At 34.2% G+C, this 25,284-nt stretch overlaps 3 protein-coding genes across 3 annotated transcripts; all 3 read left to right on the top strand.

Moving 5' to 3' along the window:
- Positions 1 to 622: 622 nt before the first annotated feature.
- Positions 623 to 1,767, top strand: LOC130808497 (uncharacterized). The gene is made up of 2 exons (XM_057673965.1): positions 623 to 1,097; positions 1,157 to 1,767. Exons 1-2 carry the CDS (start codon positions 623 to 625, stop codon positions 1,765 to 1,767), a joined length of 1,086 nt encoding a protein of 361 aa, XP_057529948.1.
- Positions 1,768 to 3,298: 1,531 nt separating this feature from the next.
- Positions 3,299 to 4,907, top strand: LOC130807758 (E3 ubiquitin-protein ligase RING1-like). Its single transcript, XM_057673080.1, has one exon. The coding sequence runs from the start codon at positions 3,467 to 3,469 to the stop codon at positions 4,595 to 4,597; it is 1,131 nt and encodes a 376-aa protein (XP_057529063.1). The 5' UTR covers positions 3,299 to 3,466; the 3' UTR covers positions 4,598 to 4,907.
- Positions 4,908 to 14,063: 9,156 nt separating this feature from the next.
- On the top strand, positions 14,064 to 24,560 carry LOC130808495 (sporulation-specific glucan 1,3-beta-glucosidase-like). The gene is given in 12 exon segments (XM_057673964.1): positions 14,064 to 14,401; positions 14,749 to 14,854; positions 16,794 to 16,819; positions 16,821 to 16,911; positions 17,766 to 17,957; positions 18,083 to 18,241; positions 18,308 to 18,477; positions 18,570 to 18,725; positions 19,329 to 19,681; positions 19,765 to 19,830; positions 19,833 to 19,943; positions 24,283 to 24,560. Coding segments are annotated over 12 exon segments (1,836 nt in total). The 3' UTR covers positions 24,351 to 24,560.
- Positions 24,561 to 25,284: the final 724 nt, after the last annotated feature.

Genomic DNA, 25,284 nt, shown 5'->3' with positions numbered 1-25,284 from the left:
CGACTCCTTGGACGGTTGGACCCGTCGGCGACCACCGGACCACGCCTCGAGGCTCGAGCAGTAAGCCAGTAAAGCCCTCGACGGCTCGACGTACCTCCGCGGCTCAACACAGCCAACTCGCAAGTCGCAAAAGACGCGAAGACTGCTCCCTCACCGGCTCGCCTCCCTGCTGTCAACCCACGTCGTACCTCCGGCGCTCCCCGCTCCCTGCCTCCCCAGTGCCACCGTCGTCACGCCGTACGTTTATGAACCCTAATTATAATTTCTTCATTTATGAACCCTAATTCCCTAAATCCCTAATTATAATTTGTTGATTTACTGATTTGTTTCATTGTTTGTTGGTCAAATTTAGATACTTAATTTGATTATTACTTGATTACTTGAATATATAGTTGATTAGTTGAATACTTGATTTGATGTTGTTGGTCCATGTTGGAGCTTCTTATTTGTTTGTTAAATGTTAATTAGTTAATTTAATTGAATTGTGATTTCTGACTTGCAAGTTTAGTTGTTACTTGTTATTTATTAGTTTGAAATAAATTAGTAATGGAATTATTGTTAGATTATTGTTGGACACTTAGAATTGACAATTGATTCATTATGTATTTAATTTAATTAGGAAATGTCAAGTAGTTCAAGTTCAAAGAAGACAAAAGCCGAGGATAAACAACCCAATCTTTGTGAATTCTTGTTTAAAAGAATGAAATCCCAAGGATCATTTAACGAAACCAATGACTCTCCTCCTTCTCCTTTAAGTTCCCCTCCAACTCAAGATGTTAATATGGAAGTAGGTGGTTCAAGTGCTTGTGATGAACCATTGGATGATGATTGTGATGAACCATTGGATGATGATTGGGTGTATGATGTTGAACTTCTTCCTCATGACCCGGGATTGAGAAAAAACATAATGGATTATCCCCCAAATGAAAGAAATCCGGTTAGGAGAGCTTATATTCTTAAAAAACCTTGCCAACCAAAAACACATGTTTTCCCTCAAAAACAAGTAGGTGGTTTACGCCGTTTTAGTGTCAATTGGTTCAAAAAATGGGATTGGCTTGAATATAGTGTTGAAAAAGATGCCGCATTTTGCTTTGCTTGTTATTTGTTCAAGAGGGATGTTGAAATTTACAATGGGGTGATGCATTTGTTAATGGAGGGTTTAAATGGTGGAATAAACCGTATAGGTTTCAAAAGCATGTTGGTGGAATTAAAAGTGCTCATATTGTTGCTCATGAGAAATATGTGAATCTAAGAGATGCAAAAAAGACATCAATTGAAGTTGTCTTTGATAATGCGAGTCAAGCTCAAATGGATTCATATCATATTCGTTTGAATGCATCCTTAACTTGTTTGAGATTTCTTTTGGGCCAAGGTTTGGCATTCCGGGGACATGATGAAAGTGAGGAGTCAAATAGTAGAGGTAACTTTCTTGAGCTTTTGAAGTGGTTAGGGGAGAAGGTTGACGAAGTCAAACAACATATCAATTCTCTTTCCATGATGCTTGTTGAAACAAAGAGACATGAGACATTTCCTCTTATACATTTGCTAATCAAGTTGATGTTGATTCTTCCCGTTGCTACGGCAAGTGTAGAAAAAGTGTTTTCCGCAATGACATATGTCAAAAGTAAGTTGAGAAATAGTATGGGTGATCAACTTATGAATGATTGTTTGGTAACTTTTATTGAGAAGGAAGTGTTTCTACAAGTTTCCGATGAAATGATTATTGATCGTTTTAAAAGTATGAAAACTCGAAGGATGAATTTGTAATTTTGAAGTGTATTAGTGTAAGACTTTAAGTATGTAAGACTTTTATTGTTATTTTGGATTGTAAGATTTTAACTATTGATTCTATTATGTGTTGTAATTTTTTTATTTTTTAAAAAAAAATTTATTCAATTATCCGAATTACATGACGTTCATATTTTGTACCCCAGTTTGAAATTCCTGGGTCCGCCACTGCAAATAAATATTCGTGGGCTAAAATGTAACCCTTCAAACATACCAAAAGAATAACAATTTTTTTATTTATCTAAATTCAACCCAGCATCACTACAAATTTTGGGCTGCTGAAAGTGGGGCATTTGTATAAAAATAAATTAAAAAATCAGCACCGGCCTTTCACGAAGGCCTTAAATCACAAAGCGATACACGTAAGAGTAATCCCTCACCATTACAATTTACAAACCTCGTTCATCTTTCGATTTTTCCTTTCCCGTCCAAAGCATCTCACGCTTACCGGTTACCACCCACAAAAAATAACTAGAATTATATTTATATCAATCTATTTTTAATTTTTTTTTCTTATTTTTATGCAAAAAAGTAACTCAATAATTTTCTATTTTACTTATATTTTATTAATAAATATCATATTATTATTTTTTCACCTACCATCCAAAGAGTAAGATAAACAAAATGCATTAAAAGTGACTTTTTTTAATTTTTGTGCCTCCATCCAAAAGTGCAAGTAATTAAGAACAAATATAATACATATTTAGAAGGACAAAGCGAGCAAAATTTATGGAGAAGTTAAAAAATATATAAATTAAATGACAAAATAAGTTAATTATATGAATGAAAATTTTAAAAAATATAAGTCATGACTAATAATAAAAATGCAATAAAACTCTTAGGTCAGATTAAGAAGAAAAATTTCTCAAAACTCATGGGGTAAAATATTCCTTTGAATTTGCATCGTTTATAAATAAGATCTTTTAATAAAAATTGATAATTTGATTTTAAATAAAAATATTAAATTATATGTATGATATTAAAAAGAATTAAAATGTATCAATGATTAAAAGAAAATAGTAAAATTCATTTCCAAATAAAAAGTAAGCCAACAAATAAGAAAGCATGAAACAAGGCAAATTAAATTAGACTAAAAGAAATCAAGTCTTATTTCAATGCTTTCCAAGGGGCAGTTTAACAGTTTAAATAGTACTTTCTCTAATTTTTAATTGTTTCTGCATATTTGTTTTTCATGCTATCCAATACACAATTTTAATATTTAATATCTTTAATTTTATATAATTAAAATTTTTAAAAAGTTAATTATTATAAAAATATGTATTAAAATAAATTAAATAAAATCTAGATAATCATATATTACCTTATATATAAAAAAATATATATTAATAAGATCAATTATTAAACAACAATTGCTACAAAACTATAACAACGGATAAAATCCAAAAAAAAATATTATCCTTTTCCGGTTTTCCCACAAACTACCGGGCGGGTAGTCACTGTGTACTACTTGTGATTATTATTATTAATTAATCTACGCGGCATTCCCGCATTCTGACTTACATTACTTTCCTTTGACTATCTTGCCATAGCCTATACACAAAAGTCTCAATCTCCCAAAAACCCACCTAAAACGCACTTCCTTCTTCTCTTGCCGTTCGAAAAAATCAACAATGTCATCTTAAAGCCCTCAATTTGAAAAAGAGCGGAAAATTCCGCCATGAAAGAAGCTCCAACCTATAGCCTAGGTGATAGTGGCCATTCCTGCATCCTCATAGAGTGCGAAAACTCCACCTCTTGTCATTACACTTGTTATCCTTCCGTCGACATTTTTCCACCGCCTCCACTGCCTCCACCGCCTTCTTCACAAAACCATCTTGCTCCTTTTCTGATCGCGACAATTTCAATTCTGGGTATTTCTTTTCTACTTTATTCGACTTGTACAATCATTTTAAGGCTTGGGTTTACTCGTTGCTGCAGAAATCGAGACTCTAATAATTCTCTGGAAAATTCTAATAGTTCTCAAATTGGTGATGATGATGGGTCTTTCGTGGATCATCCGATTTGGCATATTACTACAATTGGGCTTCAACAGTCGGTAATTGATTCTATAACTGCTTTTAAATATAAAAAACTTGATGGGTATTTTGTGGGTGGTGATGATTCTTCTTGTTCAGTTTGTTTAACGGAATTTGAAGATGGTGATGATTTGAGATTGTTGCCTAAATGTAGTCATGCTTTTCATGTTTCTTGTATTGATACTTGGTTAAGGTCTCACAAGAATTGCCCCCTTTGTCGTGCCCCAATTGTGAACGAGGATGAGGTTGGAAATTTAGGTAATAATTTGGAGGAAGGATTGCAAAATTCGGATAATAATAATGGAGGGGAGGGTAGTAGTCATCAAATTAGGGAAAGGGGGGATCATTTAGGGGAATTGCCTGTTTTAGAGGGTGTGAAGATAGCAGAAATTCTGAAGAAGAATCGTGAGCTTCGTATATTCAGTGATTTGGGTGAGAATCATCGATTTCGAGCATTGGGGGAAGGTTTAGAGCCGGTTCAAAGGTCTGTTTCGTTCGATGCTGTTGCAGTTTCAGCAATTTGTGGTGCAGAACTTGGTTCTAGAGATGGGAGTTCCTCAAGTGAAGGGTGTTCTAGGGTGGTTTTAATGGAGAAGAATGTTGATTTAGAGAAAGGGGGTAGTAAAAGGGGATCAAGTTTATTGATCAAGAGTTCTTCCATTGGACGTTCATTGCAAAAACGTCCAGTTTCTATGAAAAGATCATTGTCTGCAAGTAGCAAGTTCTTTTCTTTTCGAAGAACAAAAAGCCAGGTCTCAATTCTTCCTTTGTGAATACAGATCTTGGATTGGTTTTCTTGCTAATAATATGACATTGTTTCATCATAGTCTATTAGTAAATAGTAATCTTGCTACACATTGGTGGATGGTTCAATTCACTGCATACCCAAGGGAATGCATTGGTTCCTATCGGTCGTGTCACAGATTGCTGCTTCATTGCATAATTGCATTGAACCATATACATGTAATGCTAAAATAAATGTAGATGTGATAAATTTGTATGACAATCCAATCTGCTTCTATATGCAGTTGAGTGGTTCTACAGTTCACTGCACTCAATAAGGTATAAGAATTTTTCATGGCATTAAGTCCTTCAGCTGAGCTTTGGTTTTTGCCGCAGAAGCTCAGCTTTAAACTATTGTATGTTTCATCAAGTGAAATTACGCCCTGTTGGTTGTTTTTATTATATAGTGGTAATGATAATGATTTGTAATGTAAATTTGTAAGAGATGTGCTGTTGCCTGTTGTTATGGTGATGAAACTTTGATTATAAAAGATTCGGTAATGAATTAGTTAGAATTTGTGAAGAAAATGAGATGATCAAAGTGAAATAAACATGTTTCAGTCAAAATTAATTTAAATTTTCATTATCATTCCCACAATTTAATACAACTGTCAAACGGGCCTTTGTATCACTAGATTTTGCCATATTTGGACCTCGTTTAATGGTTGGTTTCTTCCCGTTTTGAGGGATCTTATCTGTGTTCCAATGTGTGTGTTTGCCAAAGATTCATGCATTGTAGATGAACTGAGGAGTTTATGTGTATACTCTTTGAAATACAAATACTATGACCTTTTCTGTGTTAAAAGAAATTTGCATTTGTCATTTAGAATAAGCTGCATGCCTTGATTAGGATGATTTCTTGATTTGTATTGCCATTTTTTACTCAGTTTTTTGTAGGACTAGACAAATTAGATTGAATCATGTAATTAATTTGATTTCTCATCAACTTTGAGTATGCGGGAGTGCAGTGATTACTAATTACACTCTTTGTTAGCTCTTTTCCCATGCTGGTGACTCGTCAAAGTAAGTTTTGCCATGCTTCTTATTAGTTTAACAAGTCTTCCCTCTAGCTGATTGCCACTTCATACTTTCTTATCCTTTTTCTCGATCTTAACCACACTTATTTTTATCATATTTCCTCCTTTCTGAAGTACTCGCAACCGATTTTGACATGTGTGTGAAGATGTCACTATGTAACAGTTTTTGATATTATTCATCGTTCAAACTTATTTTATATATTGAGGCTAATGTGTAAGAAAGAATATAACCAAGTGAGATCTTATTTGAATAGTCTAATTGTTTACTTTCATAATATTAACTTTTTATAATTTTTAGATGTGTATAGTTTAATATATAAATAATCCAAATAACACCTTAAATTGCATAAAAAATCAAATGTTGAAGTAAAACAAAAAAAAAGTATAATAAAACAAAAAAAGTATGTTTTTTTTTTTTTTTTTTTTCTGTTTAATTCTTCAATCTAATTTTTTCCAATAATTTTCACTCAAATAGGAAGGAGTGCTAATTGACCGGGACATAGAGAATACTATTTGGTGTGCTATCCCCTCGACTTGCAATTTTTTGGTAGACTTGTCAATTGTGGTAAAATTATGTATACCAGATTTATGAACATCTAGAGACTAGATTCTTCCATGATTCGAGTAATAATTTCTATTCTAGTTGTATTCATTTAGAATCATTTGAAATTTTGATTTTTTTATTATTTATTTTTCATTATTTTTATTTTTAAAAAATAACTTCTTAATATTTTAAAAGTTATAAATTTAAATTCTTTTAATTTCATTTGAACAATTTTATCTCTTTTTATGTGTTTATCTTTTCCCTAAAACACTTTATTTTTTGTTTAATGGTATTTTAACGGACAAAACATTCAAATTTTGATGGGACGTTGACCAGGTCATAAATTTAGTGGTGGAAATTCGTGGTTCCCTTGTTTTTGATGTTACAAGTATATCAACAACAAGACCAAATGGCAAGTTTGAAGTTTGAATCTGTCATCAAATTTAATTTTGGTTTTTGGCCTCAAACCTCATCAGTGCATCTTTCAACTGAAGAGGAGTAATTGTCATCTTCTGAAAACGTGTTGATTTGCTTTGATTTTGGTCTATACTTCAGTTTCTTAGTCTAATGTAGCATCTTCATGAACACTAAAGAGTATTTCTAGTGAGTAGCGAATAGTGTTCAAGGGGCTGGATACGGGCCGGGCGGGACCGGCCGTGTACGGGCTTTAAGATATGAGATGAGTCTATATAATTGCTTATTTATCTAATTGATCACTCTAAAAGAACGTTTTGCATATAAAGTGAAAATAAATGAAAAGGAAATAGTTAAATAGGGGAACGGGGTAATATTAGTATAGGTTGTAATTATAGGTCACGGAAACACTTGATCAGTTATGATCAAACATAAACCTAATTCACTAAGTCTAGGATTAATTTCTCTCTCTTTTGTCTTTCATGTACACTCATCAACACGAGAATCACAGTGAGTAATAGGGAGATGATAGCCAACTTCAAATTTTTATGTTTACCTCATGAAGTGGTATATGTTACCGCTAATTCATCACATGTAACATTTGTTGGATTCACTTACCGACAAGAAACATAAATTGAAGAGAGAAAACTTTGCCAAACAAAAGGGAAGAGTAAAAATTTCACAATTCGTTTCCAGGTTCTTAAAATTTGTATACTAAATATAGTAATACCCCATAAAATGTAAGTGATTACTTTAAGGTTATAAGTTTACAAGTGATCATTTTAAGGGTTGTTTGGTATTTATCATGAAATGGAAAGGGAATGCTAGCAAATAAGTTTTGGAAATGGAAATAGTTATATTGAGTCAAGCTTCAAATCTCACCTTGATGTCTCACCTTGATGGAGGTGAGTTTGATCACCTCGTAGCGTACTCTTTGGCTTGCACGTTTGAAAACGAAGTTGTGAGTGCACGGAAGTATGAGACCATATGTTTTGGGTCAATCAATAAAGTGTCTCTTGCAGGATTTCAGGTCAATTCCATGGAAGGATCACATCTCACTTCCATTTTGTTGACTGTTGGCTTTGATAACACTTCCATTTCAGGTTATTTAAGTGTCTCTTGCACTTCCTCGTTTCATTACAGAAACAAGATCCACAATAAACCCGACTAACAAATGATGCTATCTAATATCCACAGGCTGTAAATGACATGAACTAATAAGTGCACGACTAGCACTTGTATGAATTTGATATCAAATAAAGCAGTGTTTGACAAACGATTGATAATTGATAGTTAATAGTTAATTGAAGTGGTTAATTTAACTAATTAATTTTATCAACCGATTTGATCAACCAACATGTTAGTATGATTAGCTTGTTGTAAATAAGCTAATTCGTAACAAGTTGTTTCAACCACATAATCAACCAAACAAATAGTAGCATTATATAATTTAATCACCAAATGTATCTAAATAAACTAAAATTATCCAACAAACTATTTTGCAAAAAAAACCAACACACCAACTCTTAATTTTTCTCCATTTAGAAATATAGCTAATCAAAGTAAACACAATTATTTGACTTGAACATATCAAAAATATGATGTAATCAACATAAAGTCAACTCAATCCAAAATATTCCGACATCTAAGGGTGAAAGTTTGGTTTTTGGTTTGGATTCGATACAAATTCAAATCGAACCGAATAACATTTGGTTTTGATATTTTCAGTCCAAATCCAAATCATAATATTTATAATCCAAATTGAACCAAATCGAATTTTAAATTACCAATTCAAATTGAACCGAATAGACCGAATTGCACCGAAAATTAAATTTTCATGTGTTGTTTCAAAATTATTCTTTCTAAAGCTCCTAAATAGATATTAATAATTTTAGGGTTTTTAATTTGAACAAATAAAAAACTTTTAACAAAAATCTAAAAATAAGGGCAAAAATTCAAACAAATCAAATGGAAGATAAACATTTCGGTTTTTTTGGTTTTGTTGGATCCTAGACCGAGTCCAAACCAAACACCGAATCATAATTAAAATTCAGTCCAAACCAAATCAAATTTGAAATATAGTCAAATTAAATTACTTATTTGATTTGGTTTGGTTCGGTGTTCGATTTTTCACCAAATTACTTACACCCTTACCAACATCAATATAACTCGAACTCAAAATAATCCGACCTAAAATCTAATTGAACTGAACCCTATAAATTTAATTTAGTACACTGTATTGACCGATCTCAATATAAACTCGACTTGAAGTTATGCCGAAAGGAAAGCTAACTCGATATAATATTAACTAATATAAAATATACCCCTCTACGTCAAAATATGAAGACAACTCCATAAAACATGAAGTAAATCTATTAAAACTCTAACACAACAAAAATCTGATCAAATAAATTTACATCCCAAAATTAATAAATTATAAGGGCAATGAAAAATTAAAAAAGAGTTTTATTTCAAAAAGAATAGACCCTAGAAAGAAAAACCATGGAGTAGTTTTTATTTTTTTCATCCGACTCAAGCTTTTGATGGTTCAAGTTAACCCTCCAAGGAAACCTTTCTAGTTTCTGTAGGTACTTTAACAAATTCTTTCAAACACCCTCGAAACTATCGTCATCCAAATTCCTAATATAGTAAGAGAAAATAGCATACAAAAACCAATTTTCTCCCTTGGATGTTGGACCAAAGTCCAACGTTGGGCTTATATGTAAATATCTATATTTCGTTATAATTATTTAAAACTGTCTTTATGTTCTATTTAAAGTGATCTAATTAAAGTTAAAGGGTTTGGACTTAAATGTATCAATTGGTTGTGGACTTTAAATGTGTAGAGACTCGTTTTACGACTGGGTTCTATGGTGAGCCGAATACTAGTCACAAGTTATTATATATATAGAGCAGTTATGGTCATTAGGTTACATATTTTAATCCTTTTCTCATGTCATCCCATTATTAGAGAGAATTAAGAGTGATAACGTTAAGGGTCGTCACTTTAGGAAAAACGTGTTAATTTAGAAGATTTGATCGCTTCTGTTTCCAAGATTATCTCCTGTGCTATGAAATCAAGTATTCTGCAGTTTTTTCGTTTTATTTTGTTCTTCTAATTCAACATAATCGATCATATTTATTAGTAAAGGTATTCACCTTTTTGTCCCATCAAGTGGTATCAGTCGCCTTTTACATATTTGATTTTGAGGACTTTTTTTTCGGCTGTTATGGAAATTTAAGCATTTTGTTTGCTGTATATAACATTATTTTTCCGCCGCCATCAAATACACAATCTGATATTATCATATTGTTGGAATAAGATTTCTGAAGTTTGGCATTTTTTTGGAATCAGTTATTTTTTTGCCATTTCCATGACATTAGTTCTGTGGATCAATTTTAATTTTTTTTTGGTCGGTTATTGCATGAGTATTGCTTTTAATTAGTTTCCTAAGTTTTAGGAAAATCAGTTTTATTTAATATCAAGATCGAGAGAATTCCCCTTTTTTTTTTAGGTTTTAGAATTAGTTAATATTATTATTATTTTTGGTTTATGGTTTAATATCCCCTCTTTTAATGGAGATATTTTAAGAAATCTATTTATTTTAAGTTATGAGAAACAGGTTTTTTTTTTTTTTTTTTTTTTTTTTTTTTTTTTTTTTTGGAATTATGAATTATTAATTGCTCTCGTATTACAGTAATTTTAATGTTATTGTAAAATAGGATATTCAGAATAATTTAAGTTTAATTATAGTATAATTTTATATATACCGGAGGTAATTTGATTGACACAATAAGTTACCAAAGTGACTTTTTTTGTGAAAAATTAAATTATTAACAGTATAAAAGGATGATTCATATAAATTATATTATTATCGATCGGCTCAAAAGAAGGTCCCTAATATTATATTTGTGTGAATTTTTTCGGGTTGTGATAAACATGTGATAATTATAAGGATTACATATGATTATTTAATCGTCCCAAAGGAAGGTTTTATGGTTGACGTGTTATTTATTATTAGTATTTAATTACTGAAACATGATGTCACTAAGAAGTTAGTATTTTCATCCAAAGATAGAATATTAATGGAAAATTGACGTCTTGTAATGGGATGTTACTAAATTAAACTTATTATTATTGATTTAAGAATTAAAGTATGTGAGCTTGTTATGTTTATTTTTCTTGTTCTCTGTCAGCTGTCTAATCCTGTTAATATTACTTCGAACATCAATTCAATTCCTATGTTGAATGGCTCAAATTTTAAACAATGGAAAGAAAATCTTTCGATTGTTTTAGGAGTTATGGATCTTGACCTTGCATTAAGGGTTGACTCTCCCGCACCAGTTACCGATTTGAGTACCCTCTTAGGTGGGAGATATCAAATCGCATGTGTATGTTGATTATCAAGAGGGCCATTCCCGAAGCATTCAGGGGTACAATGTCTGATGACATAACTACAGCTAAAGCTTTCCTTACAGATATTGAAAAGCGGTTTGTCAAAAATGAAAAGGCTGAAATTGGTACAATTTTGACGAACTTAATTTAAGTGAGATATAAAGGTAATGGTAATATCAGGGAGTATATAATGGAAATGTCTCATCTAGCTTCAAAACTAACCTAGAAATTTCTGAGGATCTAATAGTGTACTTGATTTTGATATCTCTTCCTGCAAGTTTTAATCAATTTAAGGTGAGCTATAATTGTCAGAAAGGGACTTGGTCTCTGAATGAGCTCATCTCCCACTGTGTACAGGAAGAGGAGAGGTTAATGTAGATAAGATTGAAAGTACTCATCTTGCATTTACCTCAAAATTTAAAAGGAAAAGACCACAAAAGAAAGAAGCTGCAGATAAGGATTCCCAAAAGAAACAACAAAAGGACAAATCAACCGATGTTGAAAATAAGGGTTGCTTCTTTTGTGGAAATCCTAATCACATGAAGAAGCAATGCAACAACTATCATGCTTGGCGTGCTAAAAAAGGTATGCTTCTTAGTTTGGTTTGTTCTGAGGTTAATTTGGTTTCTGTACCTAGACACACATGGTGAATAGATTCTGGTGCAACCACTCACATCAATGTGTCTTTGCAGGGTTGCTTGAGTTGCCGAAAACCAACTGATGGTGAAAGATACATCTATGGGAAGACGACAAGACGGTTGAAGTACAAGCAATTGGAAAGTTTAGATTATTGTTAAAGACTGGATTTTATTTGGATCTTAATGAAACTTTTGCTGTACCGTCTTTTCGACGAAATTTAATTTCAGTTTCTGCTTTGGACAAATTTGGTTTTTCTTGTTCGTTTGGAAATGGAATTTTTAGTTTGTTTCATGATTCAAAGTTGGTTGGTTCTGGTTCTTTATTGTTAAATGATAATCTATATACAATTGATTCTATTGCTTCATATAATGAATCCTTACAATTATCTTCGCAAGGAATAAAAAGAAAGGTAACTACTGAAAATTCAGTGTCAATGTGGCACAAGAGATTAGACCATATCTCTAAAAGGAAAATGGAAAGGCTTGTGTCTGATGGCATTTTAGGACCTTTAATTTTCACAGACATGGATGTATGTGTTGAATGTATTAAATGAAAACAAACCAATCTACGGAGATATGATGCCAACAAGTCTTTAGATGTCTTAGAACTTATTCACACAGATATTTGTGGTTCATTTCCAAGTCCTTCTTGGAATAGGCAACTGTATTTTATTTCGTTCATAGAAGATTATTCCAGATATGGCTATATATATTTCATTCATGAAAAGACTCAATCACTAGACGTGTTCAAAAATTATAAGGATGAAGTTGAAAATCAACTTAACAAAAGGATTAATGCCGTCAGATCTGATCGTGGGGGTGAATACTATGGTCGTTATGACGGTTCAGGTGAACAACGTCCAGGGCCCTTTGGAGCAATGTGGTATTGTTCCTCAGTACACCATGCCTGGTACTCCAACAATGAAAGGTGTTGCTGAGAGACGAAATAGGACTCTTAAGGAAATGGTAAGGAGTATGATTAGTCATTCTACCTTACCAAAGTCACTATGGGAAGAAGCACTTAAGACTGTAGCTTATATTCTTAATAAAGTACCAACGAAAGCGACAAATAATAAGACCTCATATGAACTGTGGACTGGCAAAAAGCCGAGTCTAAATCATTTTCATATTTGGGGATGTCCAACTGAGGCACGGCCTTACAAGCCTGATGAAAAGAAATTGGATTCCAGAACTGTTAGTTGTTATTTTGTTGGATACTTTGAAAGGTCAAGGGGGTTTACGTTTTATGATCCTAAAGCTAAATCCTTTTTTGAGACGATTAATGCTGGGTTTTTTGGGAGATTCAAATGGCAATGTGGATATTTAAAACCAATTGGTAATAAATGGATATTTAAAACCAAAAAGGATTCAAATGGCAATGTGGAGAGATTCAAAGCTCGTCTGGTAATGCAAGGTTTTACACAAAAGGAAAACATTGATTGCAAAGAGACTTTCTCTTCGGTTTCCTTGAAAGACTCCTTGAGGATAATAATGGCATTGGTAGCACATTTTGATCTTGAGTTACATCAGATGGATGTAAAGACAGTGTTTCTCAATGGTAATATTGATGAGACAATTTATATGAAACAACCTGAAAACTTTGCGATGGGTGACCCAAAGAAGATGGTTTGTAAACTTAAGAAATCCATCTATGGATTCAAGTAGGCGTCTCGTCAATGGTATTTGAAGTTTCATCAAGTGATTCTCTCATTTGGTTTCGAGATGATTATGCTTGATGAATGCATTTACCACAAGTTTAGTGGAAGGAAATACATTTTTCTGGTTTTGTATGTTGATGACATATTGCTTGCCAGCAACGACATAAGCTTTTTGAGTGAAACTAAGAATTTTTTATCAAAGAATTTCGAGATGAAAGATCTTGGTGACGCCTCTTTTGTATTAGGTATTAAAATACATCAAGATCGTTGTCGAGGTATTCTTGGGATATCACAAGAGAGTTATATCGAAACTGTGTTAAAAAGGTATGGCATGCAAAACTGCAAACCAGGAGATACCCCTGTGGCTAAGAGAGACAAACTCAGTCTTGATCAGTGCCCCAAGAATGAATTTGAGAAAAAAGAAATGGAAACTATTCCTTATGCTTTAGTAGTAGGAACTTTAATGTATGCTCAAGTTTGCACTCGTCCAGATATTGCATACATAACAGGGATGTTGGGACGTTATTTAAGCAATCTAGGGTTAGAACATTGGAGAGCAGTAAAAAGGGTCTTACGGTATTTACAGAGGACAAAGAAATACATGCTCACGTATAGGAGGTCTGATAATCTTGAGATCATTCGGTATGTTGACTCCGATTTTGCTGCATGCATTGATACAATGAAATCCACTTCTAATTACATTTATATGTTGGCTTGAGGTGCTGTCTCATGGAAGAGTATCAAACAATCCATTACGACTTTTTCTACTATGGCAGCAGAATTATTTGCATGCTATGAGGCATCGAACCATGGGATATGGATGCGAAATTTTATCACGGGACTACGTGTAGTGGATTCTATTCAAAGACCACTTAAGTTATATTGTGACAACGACTCCGCTGTAAAATTTTCTAACAACAATAAGAGTTCGAGGAAGTCAAAGTTTGTGGCTCTCAAATTCTTGGATGTAAAAGAAAGGGTTCAGCATAAAGAATTGTCAGTTAAACATATCAGTACAAACTCTATGATTGCGGATCCTCTTACCAAAGCATTACCATCCAAGCGGTTTCTTGAGCATGTGGCTCATATGAGTGTTGTTTCATCTATGTAAGATGTTCAGTTTTAGTGGGAGTTTGTAAATTCAATTTATTGAACATGTGTTGACATTTTAGTTATAAAGTTTTCTGCAGAAATAAAGTTGGTTTTGTACCATGGTTATGTTTTTAATAGTTTGATCTCACTATTAAAGTGGACTAGTTGGATATGGACATGTTAAGATCACATTGCATGTTGTTTTCATACTACATATCCACTTCATGATCTGTGTCATTCTTTTGTGTTGGTGTTATGATCATTGAGGTCTAGTTACAACAAATGTAACTAAGGCAGCTTTGGCCTATGCTAATATGATTGATGGACGAGATTGGTTTCTGATACATTACAGTTTTTGACAGTATGGTTGAGCTCAAATTTGGTTTTATAATGATACAAGTTTATACAATTTTTACACATAGCCTAAGAGGGAGATTGTTGGACCAAAGTCCAACGTTGGGCTTATATGTAAATATTTATATGTCATTATAATTAATTAAAATTGTCTTTATGCCCTAATTAAAATGATCTAATTAAAGTTAAAGGGTTTGGACTCAAATGTATCAATAGTTTATGGGCCTTAAATGTGTAAAGACTCGTTTTATGACTGAGTTTTATGATGGACCGAATAGTAGTCACAAGTTATTATATATATAGAGCAGGTTATACATATTTCCTTTTCTCCTGCCATCCCATTATCAGTGAGAATTAAGAGTGATAGCGTTAAGGGTCGTCACTTTAGGGAATACGCGTTAATCTAGAATATTTAATCGCTTCTATTTCCAAGATTATCTCTTGCGCCATGGAATCAGGTATTCTTCAATTTTTTCGTTTTATTTTGTTCTTCTAATTCAACATAATCGATCCTGTTTCTTAGTAAAGGTGTTCACCTTTTTGTCCCATCATTAGATAGATTTAGTCTATATTATTTTAATATATATCAATTTAATAATAAAAAAATACTTTTCAATAATTCTACTTATCAAGTAAAAATACTTAAACTTTAATACCTTCTAAGACGAATATCCATCCAAATAGTGTAAAATAAGTTTATACAAATTTTTTTCCATTTTCTTTGTTCCTTTCTACTTCATAAAGTAAGTTTGTTCTTTTCTTTCCTTCTACCACCTTCTTTTTGTTCATTATAATTAGCTTTCTTGTAATAAGATGTTATCTACTCTTTTCAATACTTCTCCCGTTTCATATTACCTGTAATATTAAAAAAATTACAATGTTAATTCATTCATAATCATTAACTTGTGATTAGTTATTAATCTATAAGTTCAAACATAATCAAATGAAATCTTGTTTGATTTGTTTTAATGCAAAGATAATTAATATCACATTTTTAGAGTTTTTTTATTATACATAATTAGAGATATTAAGAATTAGATTAGTGCATTGAATTGCGTGAAAAATCAAACATGATAAGTAATTTGAAACGGAGGAAGTACTGTTTTAAAGCTACTATATTTCAAATTATAAATTTTATAATTATTTTTCTAATCTATGCACTGGGTGTATATATTTAGACAGTAAAATTTATTATTAATTGAAATTTTATTAAGATTATTCTCTAAAATATTATTACATTTACCTATTTAGAAAATTTTCTATTAAATTCAAATTAATTATCAAATGTAATATCTAAATCTATGCACTAAGTACGTAGATTAGAAAAATCGATTTATAATATAAAATATGTTTAAATTGCTATTGTGCCTCTTTAAATAAAGAGAAAAAAGCTATTGTTGTTGGATTTTGTCATCATAATTAATTTTAGGAGCTGCTTTAATTAATTAATTATTTTTTAAGTAATTATCCTAACGAAAAACTTAATTAAACTTAATTTGATGATTGAGGCCTCAGAATATACTATATATATAAAGTGTAAAAAGGGCATGTGTCTCAAACCCATCCAAAAAATTAGAAAAAAGACATTTTAACATTTAATAGATCATGGCCTATAATAATAGATTTAAAAGTTAGAGTCCAATAATTAATTTTTCGCCAAAAAAACTTTCAAATCTCAAGATCATCCTATTAGTATAATATATCTAAATTTCGGATTTAACTATTGAATATAATCCTTCATACTTCTATACTAGAAGTATTGCAATATAATGCTGCTAGTGTTTAATTATTATTTCAATTTTTTTTGGGATTGATTCGTTCCAATTTCCAAAGCAAGGAATTATCAAGATTCTGTTTACTTTTTGATATTGTCCTTGTTCTGGTAATTCATAATTCCAATTTTGGGTTTGTTTCATGATTCCGCTATCTCATTGAGATTGCAACATTTCTCCTTTAAAGTTCTTGTACAAAGGTGTGTAATGTAGCAATTTTAATAGGGGTAGAAGAGTAAAATGATTGTGTAATAGCTTAGTTTTTGTATGAATTTATGTAGGATGGAACAGAAGTGCTGTTTAAGTCTGACATTGCAAAAGTATGTATGTGCTGAAAATGGTGGTGGCTCTAATGTCTCAGTTAGTAGGGATATACCTTCTTCCTGGGAAACCTTTCGGGTTTGTTTCTCACTACTCAGTATCAAACTTTTTTCATGTGTTTTTGTCAAGGAATTAACTGAATCAAAAGCTTAGAAGCCCTAGGATAACGCGATCCCTCACATAAGTGTGGATGTAGCACAGACCCTCCTCATACCTAGCGCTTAATATCCCTCTTTAAACGAGGGGAGGTTGAGATTCGAACCTGTAACTTCTTGTTACGCTGGCTTAGTACCATGTCAAAGAACCAACTCAACCAAAAACTTAAGCTGATAAGCTGATGATTGAAGCCTTTAGGATATGTTATATTCTCTTAATGTTGATGCCTAGTGGCTAGTAGTGCATGTTAAATAATAAGCACAACAATTGTTGTATTTTGAAATGTGTTCATGGATTGATCACTGATGTATTTAGAGTTTTACTCAAAGATGATGATGATGAGGAGCGGAGGGTTTCACTGGCCGCAACCTTCTTATGTCATTGATAAAGGGTGTCGTATGCCTCCGCAGACCCTTTTCATAGCTTCTATGAGCGGGATATACTTGTCTAATGAATGATAATGATGAACTTTACTGTTAAGAATTGTGTCCTCAATATGACAGTCTTTATGCCTGTTTGAACTTGCAAAACATCCTATAATGATTTAAAAGGCAGTTTATACCTGAGATTTCAGTCATCTACTATTCAATTGAACTAATCAAGTTATGATGCAAGGATACATGCAAACATTCTATTGTACTACGCAGTTTTCATTTCAAAATGAAAACTACCTGACTAAACCGAGTTTCATTTCTGTGAACGAATACATGTTACGTTTCAGAAATCGTTTCTTGGCAAATATGAATATAATGGAACATAATATAAAATGATTGCAGTTATGGAGAGTGTCGGAGACAGAATTTCAATTACGCTCCATACAAAGGAAGTTTTGGACATGTGAAGGCCAAGGAAACTCTGTATTTGCGACTAAAGAATCACTGGCAGGTACCAAGGAAACATTTTACATAGAAAAACAAGTCAATAGCAGCAGAGTTCACATCAAACTTCAAAACGGCGCCTATCTACAGGTACATTCACGCAATTCGAGCTTATAATCAATTTAATCATGGTTAGTAATCATAAGAAAGTAAGGACTTTTTATTTGAGATCCTGAGAGTGCTGGAAATCATGTAATTGGGCATCATAATTTTAGGCTCTGACTGAAAGCCCGCTTACAGCAGATTATCAAAAAACCCCAGGATGGGATGATAATGCAGCCACCTTCGAGATGACTATAGTTTCGAATAATCTTCACGGTGACTTCCAGCTAGCAAACGGTTATGGACGTGTCGAGGCCAAACAAATTCTGGAGGTATTATCGTCTTAGCCATTTTCGATTCTAACACGTATTGCCTTTCTTAACCCGTTTGAAGCACAGGAACATCGAAACAAGTTTATCACCATAGATGACTTTTATTTCCTGAGTAGACACGGAATAAATACTGTGAGGATTCCCGTTGGATGGTGGATTGCTTTTGATCCTGATCTTCCAACTCCTTTCATCGGAGGATCATTAACAGCATTAGATCGAGCATTTTCCTGGGCTCAGTAGGTCTTTGCTCTTATAGATAAATAATTTGTGGTTACCTTTGAGTTTGAGGTGTGCTCTAATTGATATGGATCCAAATTTTGTGGTTCAGAACATATGGAATAAAGTGCATAATTGACCTTCATGCTGCCCCTGGCTCACAAAATGGAATGGAACATAGTGCTAGCAGAGATGGTTCAGTTGATTGGCCAACATCACAAGATAATATTGATAGAACTTTGCATGTTATTGACTTTTTGGCCTCTAGGTAATTGTTCCACACCCCTTTGTCTAGTAATTCAATTTCAAGCGATTGAGATTATGAGCCACATCCAACACAATTCAGGAGTGGTGTTAAATGGATAGGAAATCTATGAAGAACATATTTTTTAGATTTAGAGATCGGTATGGTAGAAAACTCAAATGAACAAAGAACGATAATCCATGTGACCCCAATCTTTTGGAATGAGGCTCTGATATTGTTGTTGTTGTGGTATTATAACAATAGAGTGATAGACATTAGATAGTACTTTGTTTCCAATTATATACTATCTATATAATTTTTTTACCATCATAATGTGATTTATGGTGGATCCTGAATTCTAACTATGGAGCGTATTGATTATAAAAATAAGACAAAAATAAAAAAGTTGGAGGGGTCATGACATATTTTACTTATAATATTCATTATTTCTTTATAATTTTTCATAATAAAATCGGTGTAATTTATGATATATGGTGGAGCTCCTTTATACGTCCGCCAATGGTCACTTATCACTCTCTATTAAACAAGGTGTTCGTGCGTTCAATGTTTTGGTTGTGTGTTGAACATTTTGATATACTTCTCAAGCTTGCTATTATCTTGTTAAAGGTACGCAAAGAACCCTGCACTATTAGGAATTGAGCTCTTGAATGAACCATCGGCCGCAAGAGTACCTTTGGACACTTTGGTTTCGTATTACCAACAAGGCTACCAGACTGTAAGGAAGTATTCGTCTACAGCTTATGTTATAGTCTGTCAGCGAATAGGCAATGCAGATCCGCTTGAACTTTATCGGGCAAACATAGGTTCTACAAAGGTCATTGTAGACCTTCATTACTACAACCTTTTTGATACGGTCTTTATTAACATGAACTCAACCCAAAATATTGACACTATATATAAGAGTAGAGAAGCTCAACTGCAGCAGCTGAACAATGCGAGTGGCCCGCTTATTTTCATTGGTAACTAGGATTAACCTTCAATTAAGTATTCCAGATTCTTCGGAAAACTTCCTGAAAATGATTGGTTTGAATTCGAATTGTAGGAGAATGGGTGAACGAGTGGAATGTAACAAGCGGATCGAAAGAAGACTACCAGAATTTCGGAAGGGCTCGGTAGATGTTTATAATGTTGCTTCATTTGGTTGGTGTTACTGGACATTGAAAAATGACGGGAAACACTGGGATTTTGAATGGAATATCAAAAACAACTACCTTGAACTCGGTAAGCTTTTGATGATTCCATTGATTATATACCATTCTTCAGAATCATTGTGCCAAAATACGGATGCTAATATTGTCAAAGATTCAACTCAAACAAAAGCTTAAGCTGATGGTTGAGGCTTTGGAATATGTTATATACTCTAACATGCCCCCTTACACGAGAGCTTTGTGGGCAACAAAGGCCCTCCTTATCATCATCATCATCATTCTACCTAGTGTATCCCGCTCAAAGAAAAACTAAGGAGTCCCCCGGCTCGAGGAATATAAAGAGATGTAACTACGCGGGAAAGATAACTTAAATGCCTATAAATAAAATAAAATAAATAAGTACAGCCAACTACAAAATATAGAAAACAGAAAAATACAAAGAAAACAAGAAAAGCAAGAGGGCAAGAATAGATAATCTAAGAGGACATCAGTAATTTAAAACATGGATATGACACCTCCAACTACTCTTATCCCTAGTCAGGTCCGCAGAGAGATTTAACTCATGCAAGTCAACTTTTATTTGCTCATTCCAAGTTCTCCTGGGTCTTCCTCGACTTCTCTTACCCTCTACTATAATGCTTTCTACCCTCCTCACAGGGGCGTCGAAAGTCTTTCTCTGCACATGTCCAAACCACCTCTATCTATTTTCGCGCATTTTTCCAGAATTAGGGGTTACCCCTAGTTTGTCCCTAAACTCTTGATTCCTAATTCGATCCATCAATATGTGCCCACACATCCACCTCAGTATACGCATTTCTATAATTTCCATCTGATGTTCAAAAATCTTCTTTTCTGGCCAACATTCGATCCCATATAGCAGAGCAGGTCTGATTGCTGCCCGATAGAATTTTCCTTTTAACTTGAATAGGAATTTCCTATCATATAGCATTGCGGTAATTGCTCGCCACTTGAGCCAACCCGCATGTATACGATGATTTACATCTTTGTTAATCTCTCCATCCCTTTGAATGATCGATCCCAAATACTTGTACTTGGTTGTACTTTTAACAACTGTTTTATCAATGGAAACCTCTAATTCACCTACCGGTGATGTCCCGCTAAAGTCACAGTGCAAATACTCGGTCTTCGTACGACTAATGCGCAACCCTTTACCTTCGAAAGCTTCCATCCAGTCATCCAATTTATTACTAATCTCCTCTCTAGTTTCTGCTATCAGCACTATGTCGTTAGTGAATATTATGCACCATGGTACCGTCTCCTAAATAGATTTAGAAATCTCTTCCATAATGACTGTAAAAATGAAAGGGCTTGAAGCCGATCTCTGATGTAGTCCAACTTTAACCGGAAAAAGCTTTGTTATCCCCACCGGTGTATGAATGTTAGTCGAAACTCTTTCATACATATCCCGTATAGGCTCAATGTACACTGAAGAAATACCTCTACCCTTGAGGCTATCCTAGATGACACGTTGTGGTATGCTATCATACGCTTTCTCCAAGTCAATGAACACCATATGCAGATCTTTCTTTTGCTCCCTATATTGCTCCATCAGTCTCCTCAAAACATGAAATGCCTCAATAGTTGACCTTCCTAGCATAAAACTGAATTGGTTCTCTCTAGGGATGCAAACGGGGCAGGGCGGGGTGGGGATTGGAATTCCCATCCCCATCCCCATCTGTTAATGCAATATCCATCCCCGTCCCCATCCCCACGGCGGATATAATTTTTTTCCCTGTCCCCTCCCCGATGGGTTTTTACCTAAAACCATCCCCGCCCCACCACCCATTTGGGTATCCATCCCCGTCTAATACCCATTTTTCCCGCCCCACCACCCGTCAAATCCCCGCTTAATACCCATCTGTGCCACATATTTATATTCAATCATTTGGGCCTTAAAACGCATAATACATATCCAAACTCCAAAGTCTCAAACAAACACACATCCAAAGTCTCAAACAATTACATATCCAAAGTCTCAAACAAACACATATCCCAAAATTTGTACATATCTTGAGGCGGGGCGGGGCGGGGATGGGGCGAGTATCACCTAAAACCCATCCCCATCCCCGCGGTGGGTATGAATTTTATACTCGTACCCGCCCCATGACCCATCAAACCGGGACCCATCCCTGCCCCAATGGGGCGGGTCTCCTATTAGACCCGCCCCGCCTGCATCCCTAGTTCTCTCTAATCACCGTTTCCTGTCTAATTCTCCCCTCGATCACTCTTTCCCACAATTTCATTGTGTGGCTTAGAAGTTTGATACCTCTATAGTTCTCGCATACTTACGCATCGCCTTTGTTTTTAAATAGAGGTACTAGTGTGCTATTCCTCTATTCTTCTGGCATCTTATATGTCCTCAAAATAATATTCAAGAGGTTAGTCAGCCAACGAATGCCCTCTATTCCAGTGGGCTTTGGACGTAAAAAGTTTGATTATCCGCCTCCTTTGGCCCCTAAGACTCATTGAGTAGCTGGGAGAAGTACTGGAGCCATCTGGTTTTGATGTCCTCTTGTCTCAGGAGAACTCGTCCCCCCTCATCCTTAACGTATTTGATTGCCTCTAAGTCTTGCCGTTGCCTGGCCCTAGTCCTCGCCAACTTAAAAATCTGCTTCTCCCCCTCTTTGGTATCAAGCTTCCGATACAAGTCCTCATAACCACGGTTTTTTTGCCTCCGTTACCGCTTTCTTTGTCGTCCGCTTTGCTTTTTTATAGCTCACTCTCTTTTCAATCCTATCCCCCTTTTCCGTGCATGCCATAAGTTCCTTAAATCTCTTGTTTTTATCTTTTATCTTCTTTTCCACCTCATCGTTCCACCACCATGACTCTTTGAACTTTTTTGTTTTACCGGACGACACCCCAAGGTCTCTTTTGCCACTTTTCTATTGGTTTTTGCCATGTTCATCCACATTTCATTTGCATCCTTTGACTGACTTGGGAAGCCCAATAAACTTATCTTGCTTGACAGGGTTGTGACCATATCCCTTTTGAGTCTCCCCCACATGATCTTTCCCCTGGACTCGATCTTCTTCTCTGCGATTTTCTTCCTCATTCTGAAAACCAGTACTAAAATTAGCCTGTGTTGGGTGGGTATCTCCGTATCCAACACCACCTTACAATCCAAGCATAAGGCCCGATCTCCCTTGCGCACTAAGAAATAGTCGACTTGGGTTGCATGCCCGCCGCTCTTATAAGTGATCAAATGCTCATCTTTCTTTCTAAAGATCGAGTTTTCTATGATCAAATCTTTTGCTAACGCAAACTCCAGTAAATTCTCTCCATTCTCATTTCTTGCCCCCGAACCAAATCCTCCATGTACCGAGTTAAAGTTGTTTGCATCTCTGCATATATGTCCGTTAAAGTCTCCTCCTAAGAAAACTTTCTCATCTTATCCGGGATAGTTTTCATGAGGTCTCCTAGGTTATCCCAGAACTCGCACTTCACCTGCTCATCGAGCCCAACTTGAGGCTTGTACGCTCTGACAATGGATATGATCTCTTCCCGTCACTATCCTAACTAGCATAATCCTGTCACTATACCTCCTTACTTCAACCAATTGCTTTAGGATATCATTAGACACTAGGATGCCAATCCCGTTACGTTTGCCGTCCAAACTTGCATACCACAACTTATATCCCTTTATACCTTTTTTTTTTGCCCTTCCACCTAGTCTCTTGAACATATGCTACATGAATCCTATATTTAGAAAGCTCATTTGCCATTTTAACGACTTGGCTTCTAGGGTACCTATGTTCTAAGTCCCCACTCTTAGTTCTAGATCCTGCTTACGTTGCCCCCCCGACCCCCTCTCCTTGGACCTGATCTCAGGTGACCATAATTGTTTTCTAACTTTACATTTAGGTACTACGGACTAAGGTAAAAGGTTACAATCAGATCACTAATAGGGATCAACACAAAATAAACAGGTAGATAAAAAAGGAAATACGAAAATAAATAATTAATTCAATGAAAGAAAGCTAGAACACTACTAAGTATGAAAAGAACCTTTCAAAAGGTATGAGAAAACTCCAAGATATAAAAACGACAAAAGTTACAACCAAAAGACAGATCTTCCAAACCCAAAACACCAAACAATATTAAAAATGTAAGCAGCTAAATAAAACACTAACGCAAGAGATGCACAAAAATTACTTAGAGAAGTAGTATACGAAAAAGAAGATGAAGGTTAGGGAGGGGTTTCACCTGCACCTCCTTATACCTGGCGCTATTCCACTTTAAATGAGGGGTGGTTGGATTCGAACTCGTGACCTCTTGTCAGTTGTCACGTTGGCTCTGATACCATGTCAAATAATCAATTCAACCAAAAGCTTAAGTTGATAATTGAGACACCGAAATATGTTATATACTCTAACAAATATTGTTTTCGTAAGTTATGCATATAATTTTACAGGTAGTTCATCAAGATCACAAGTTTCACATCCAGCAGTGTTCCTATTGATTTGTAGCTACTTGTTCTTGTGAATCACATATATTTTGTAACAGAAAGCATCTGCTTTGCTTTGATATCAAAACATAGGAAGATCAGAGAAACTCGAAAGTGGCGATTACGATAGAAGCAATGTAACATATTACAGAAAGCATTTACTTTGTACTTTGTAGCTACTCCTACTTAGCTTGTTATTGATCCTGATTCTTTGACTTAACTGTAAGTCTGTAACATAAAATCTTACATGCAATTTACTTTGTTTTACTATTCAAGCAATGTATTCCTGCTAGAAACAACAAGCAATTCAAGTACATGGTAATTGTGGAAATTAATGATAATGAACTTCTAATATAATTTAGCTAGAAAAGTATTTGACAAAGTTTGATCAAGCTTGTCCTATTCTAATCATTTGAAAACTAAAACTAAAATTCTTTGGTCAGTACATGATAAAGTATATAATATATTAAGGGACTATAACTATAATCTTAAATTTTTGATTAAGTTAGTTTCTTGATAATGTATTAGATAGCCAGATCAAGGGTTCAAATCTCATTCAACCTTCATTTCAAGTAGAATATTATATGCATGATTTAAGGAGGGCATACGCGGTGTCCACAACTAAAACTTAGAGCTCTTGCGTGAGGGAGTGTGCCAAAGTATGTAACATATGATGGAGCTATAACCATGAGTTTAAACTTTTGGTTGAATGGATTCTTAAAAATAGTATCAAATGCCTATATCATGGGTTCGAATCTCATTCATCCCTCATTTTAAGTGGAATATCAAGCACAAGGTATGTGATGAATATATTTTGTTTATTGCGAGTACACTATATACGTACGTGTAGCTAGCAGGTCAAACACAAGAAAGCTGTAATCAATTTATTTTACTAAATTCTTAAAATCACACAGTAAGAAAATTAAATATGCATGAGTTAAATTTTTTT

The sequence above is a fragment of the Amaranthus tricolor genome, chromosome 3 (assembly GCF_026212465.1).
Source record: "Amaranthus tricolor cultivar Red isolate AtriRed21 chromosome 3, ASM2621246v1, whole genome shotgun sequence".
NCBI lineage: Eukaryota > Viridiplantae > Streptophyta > Magnoliopsida > Caryophyllales > Amaranthaceae > Amaranthus > Amaranthus tricolor.
The sequence above is the reverse complement of the archived record's forward strand: the minus strand, read 5'-3'. Positions and strand labels throughout refer to the sequence as shown.

What these genes read in the sequence shown, in the direction of transcription:
- LOC130807758 (XM_057673080.1), top strand. Translation starts at nt 3,467, where the DNA reads ATGAAAGAAGCTCCAACCTATAGCCTAGGTGATAGTGGCCATTCCTGC.
- LOC130808497 (XM_057673965.1), top strand. Translation starts at nt 623, where the DNA reads ATGTCAAGTAGTTCAAGTTCAAAGAAGACAAAAGCCGAGGATAAACAA. An exon ending in TGCCGCATTTTGCTTTGCTT is followed by an intron (nt 1,098 to 1,156) that starts GTTATTTGTTCA and finishes TTGTTAATGGAG; the next exon opens with GGTTTAAATGGTGGAATAAA.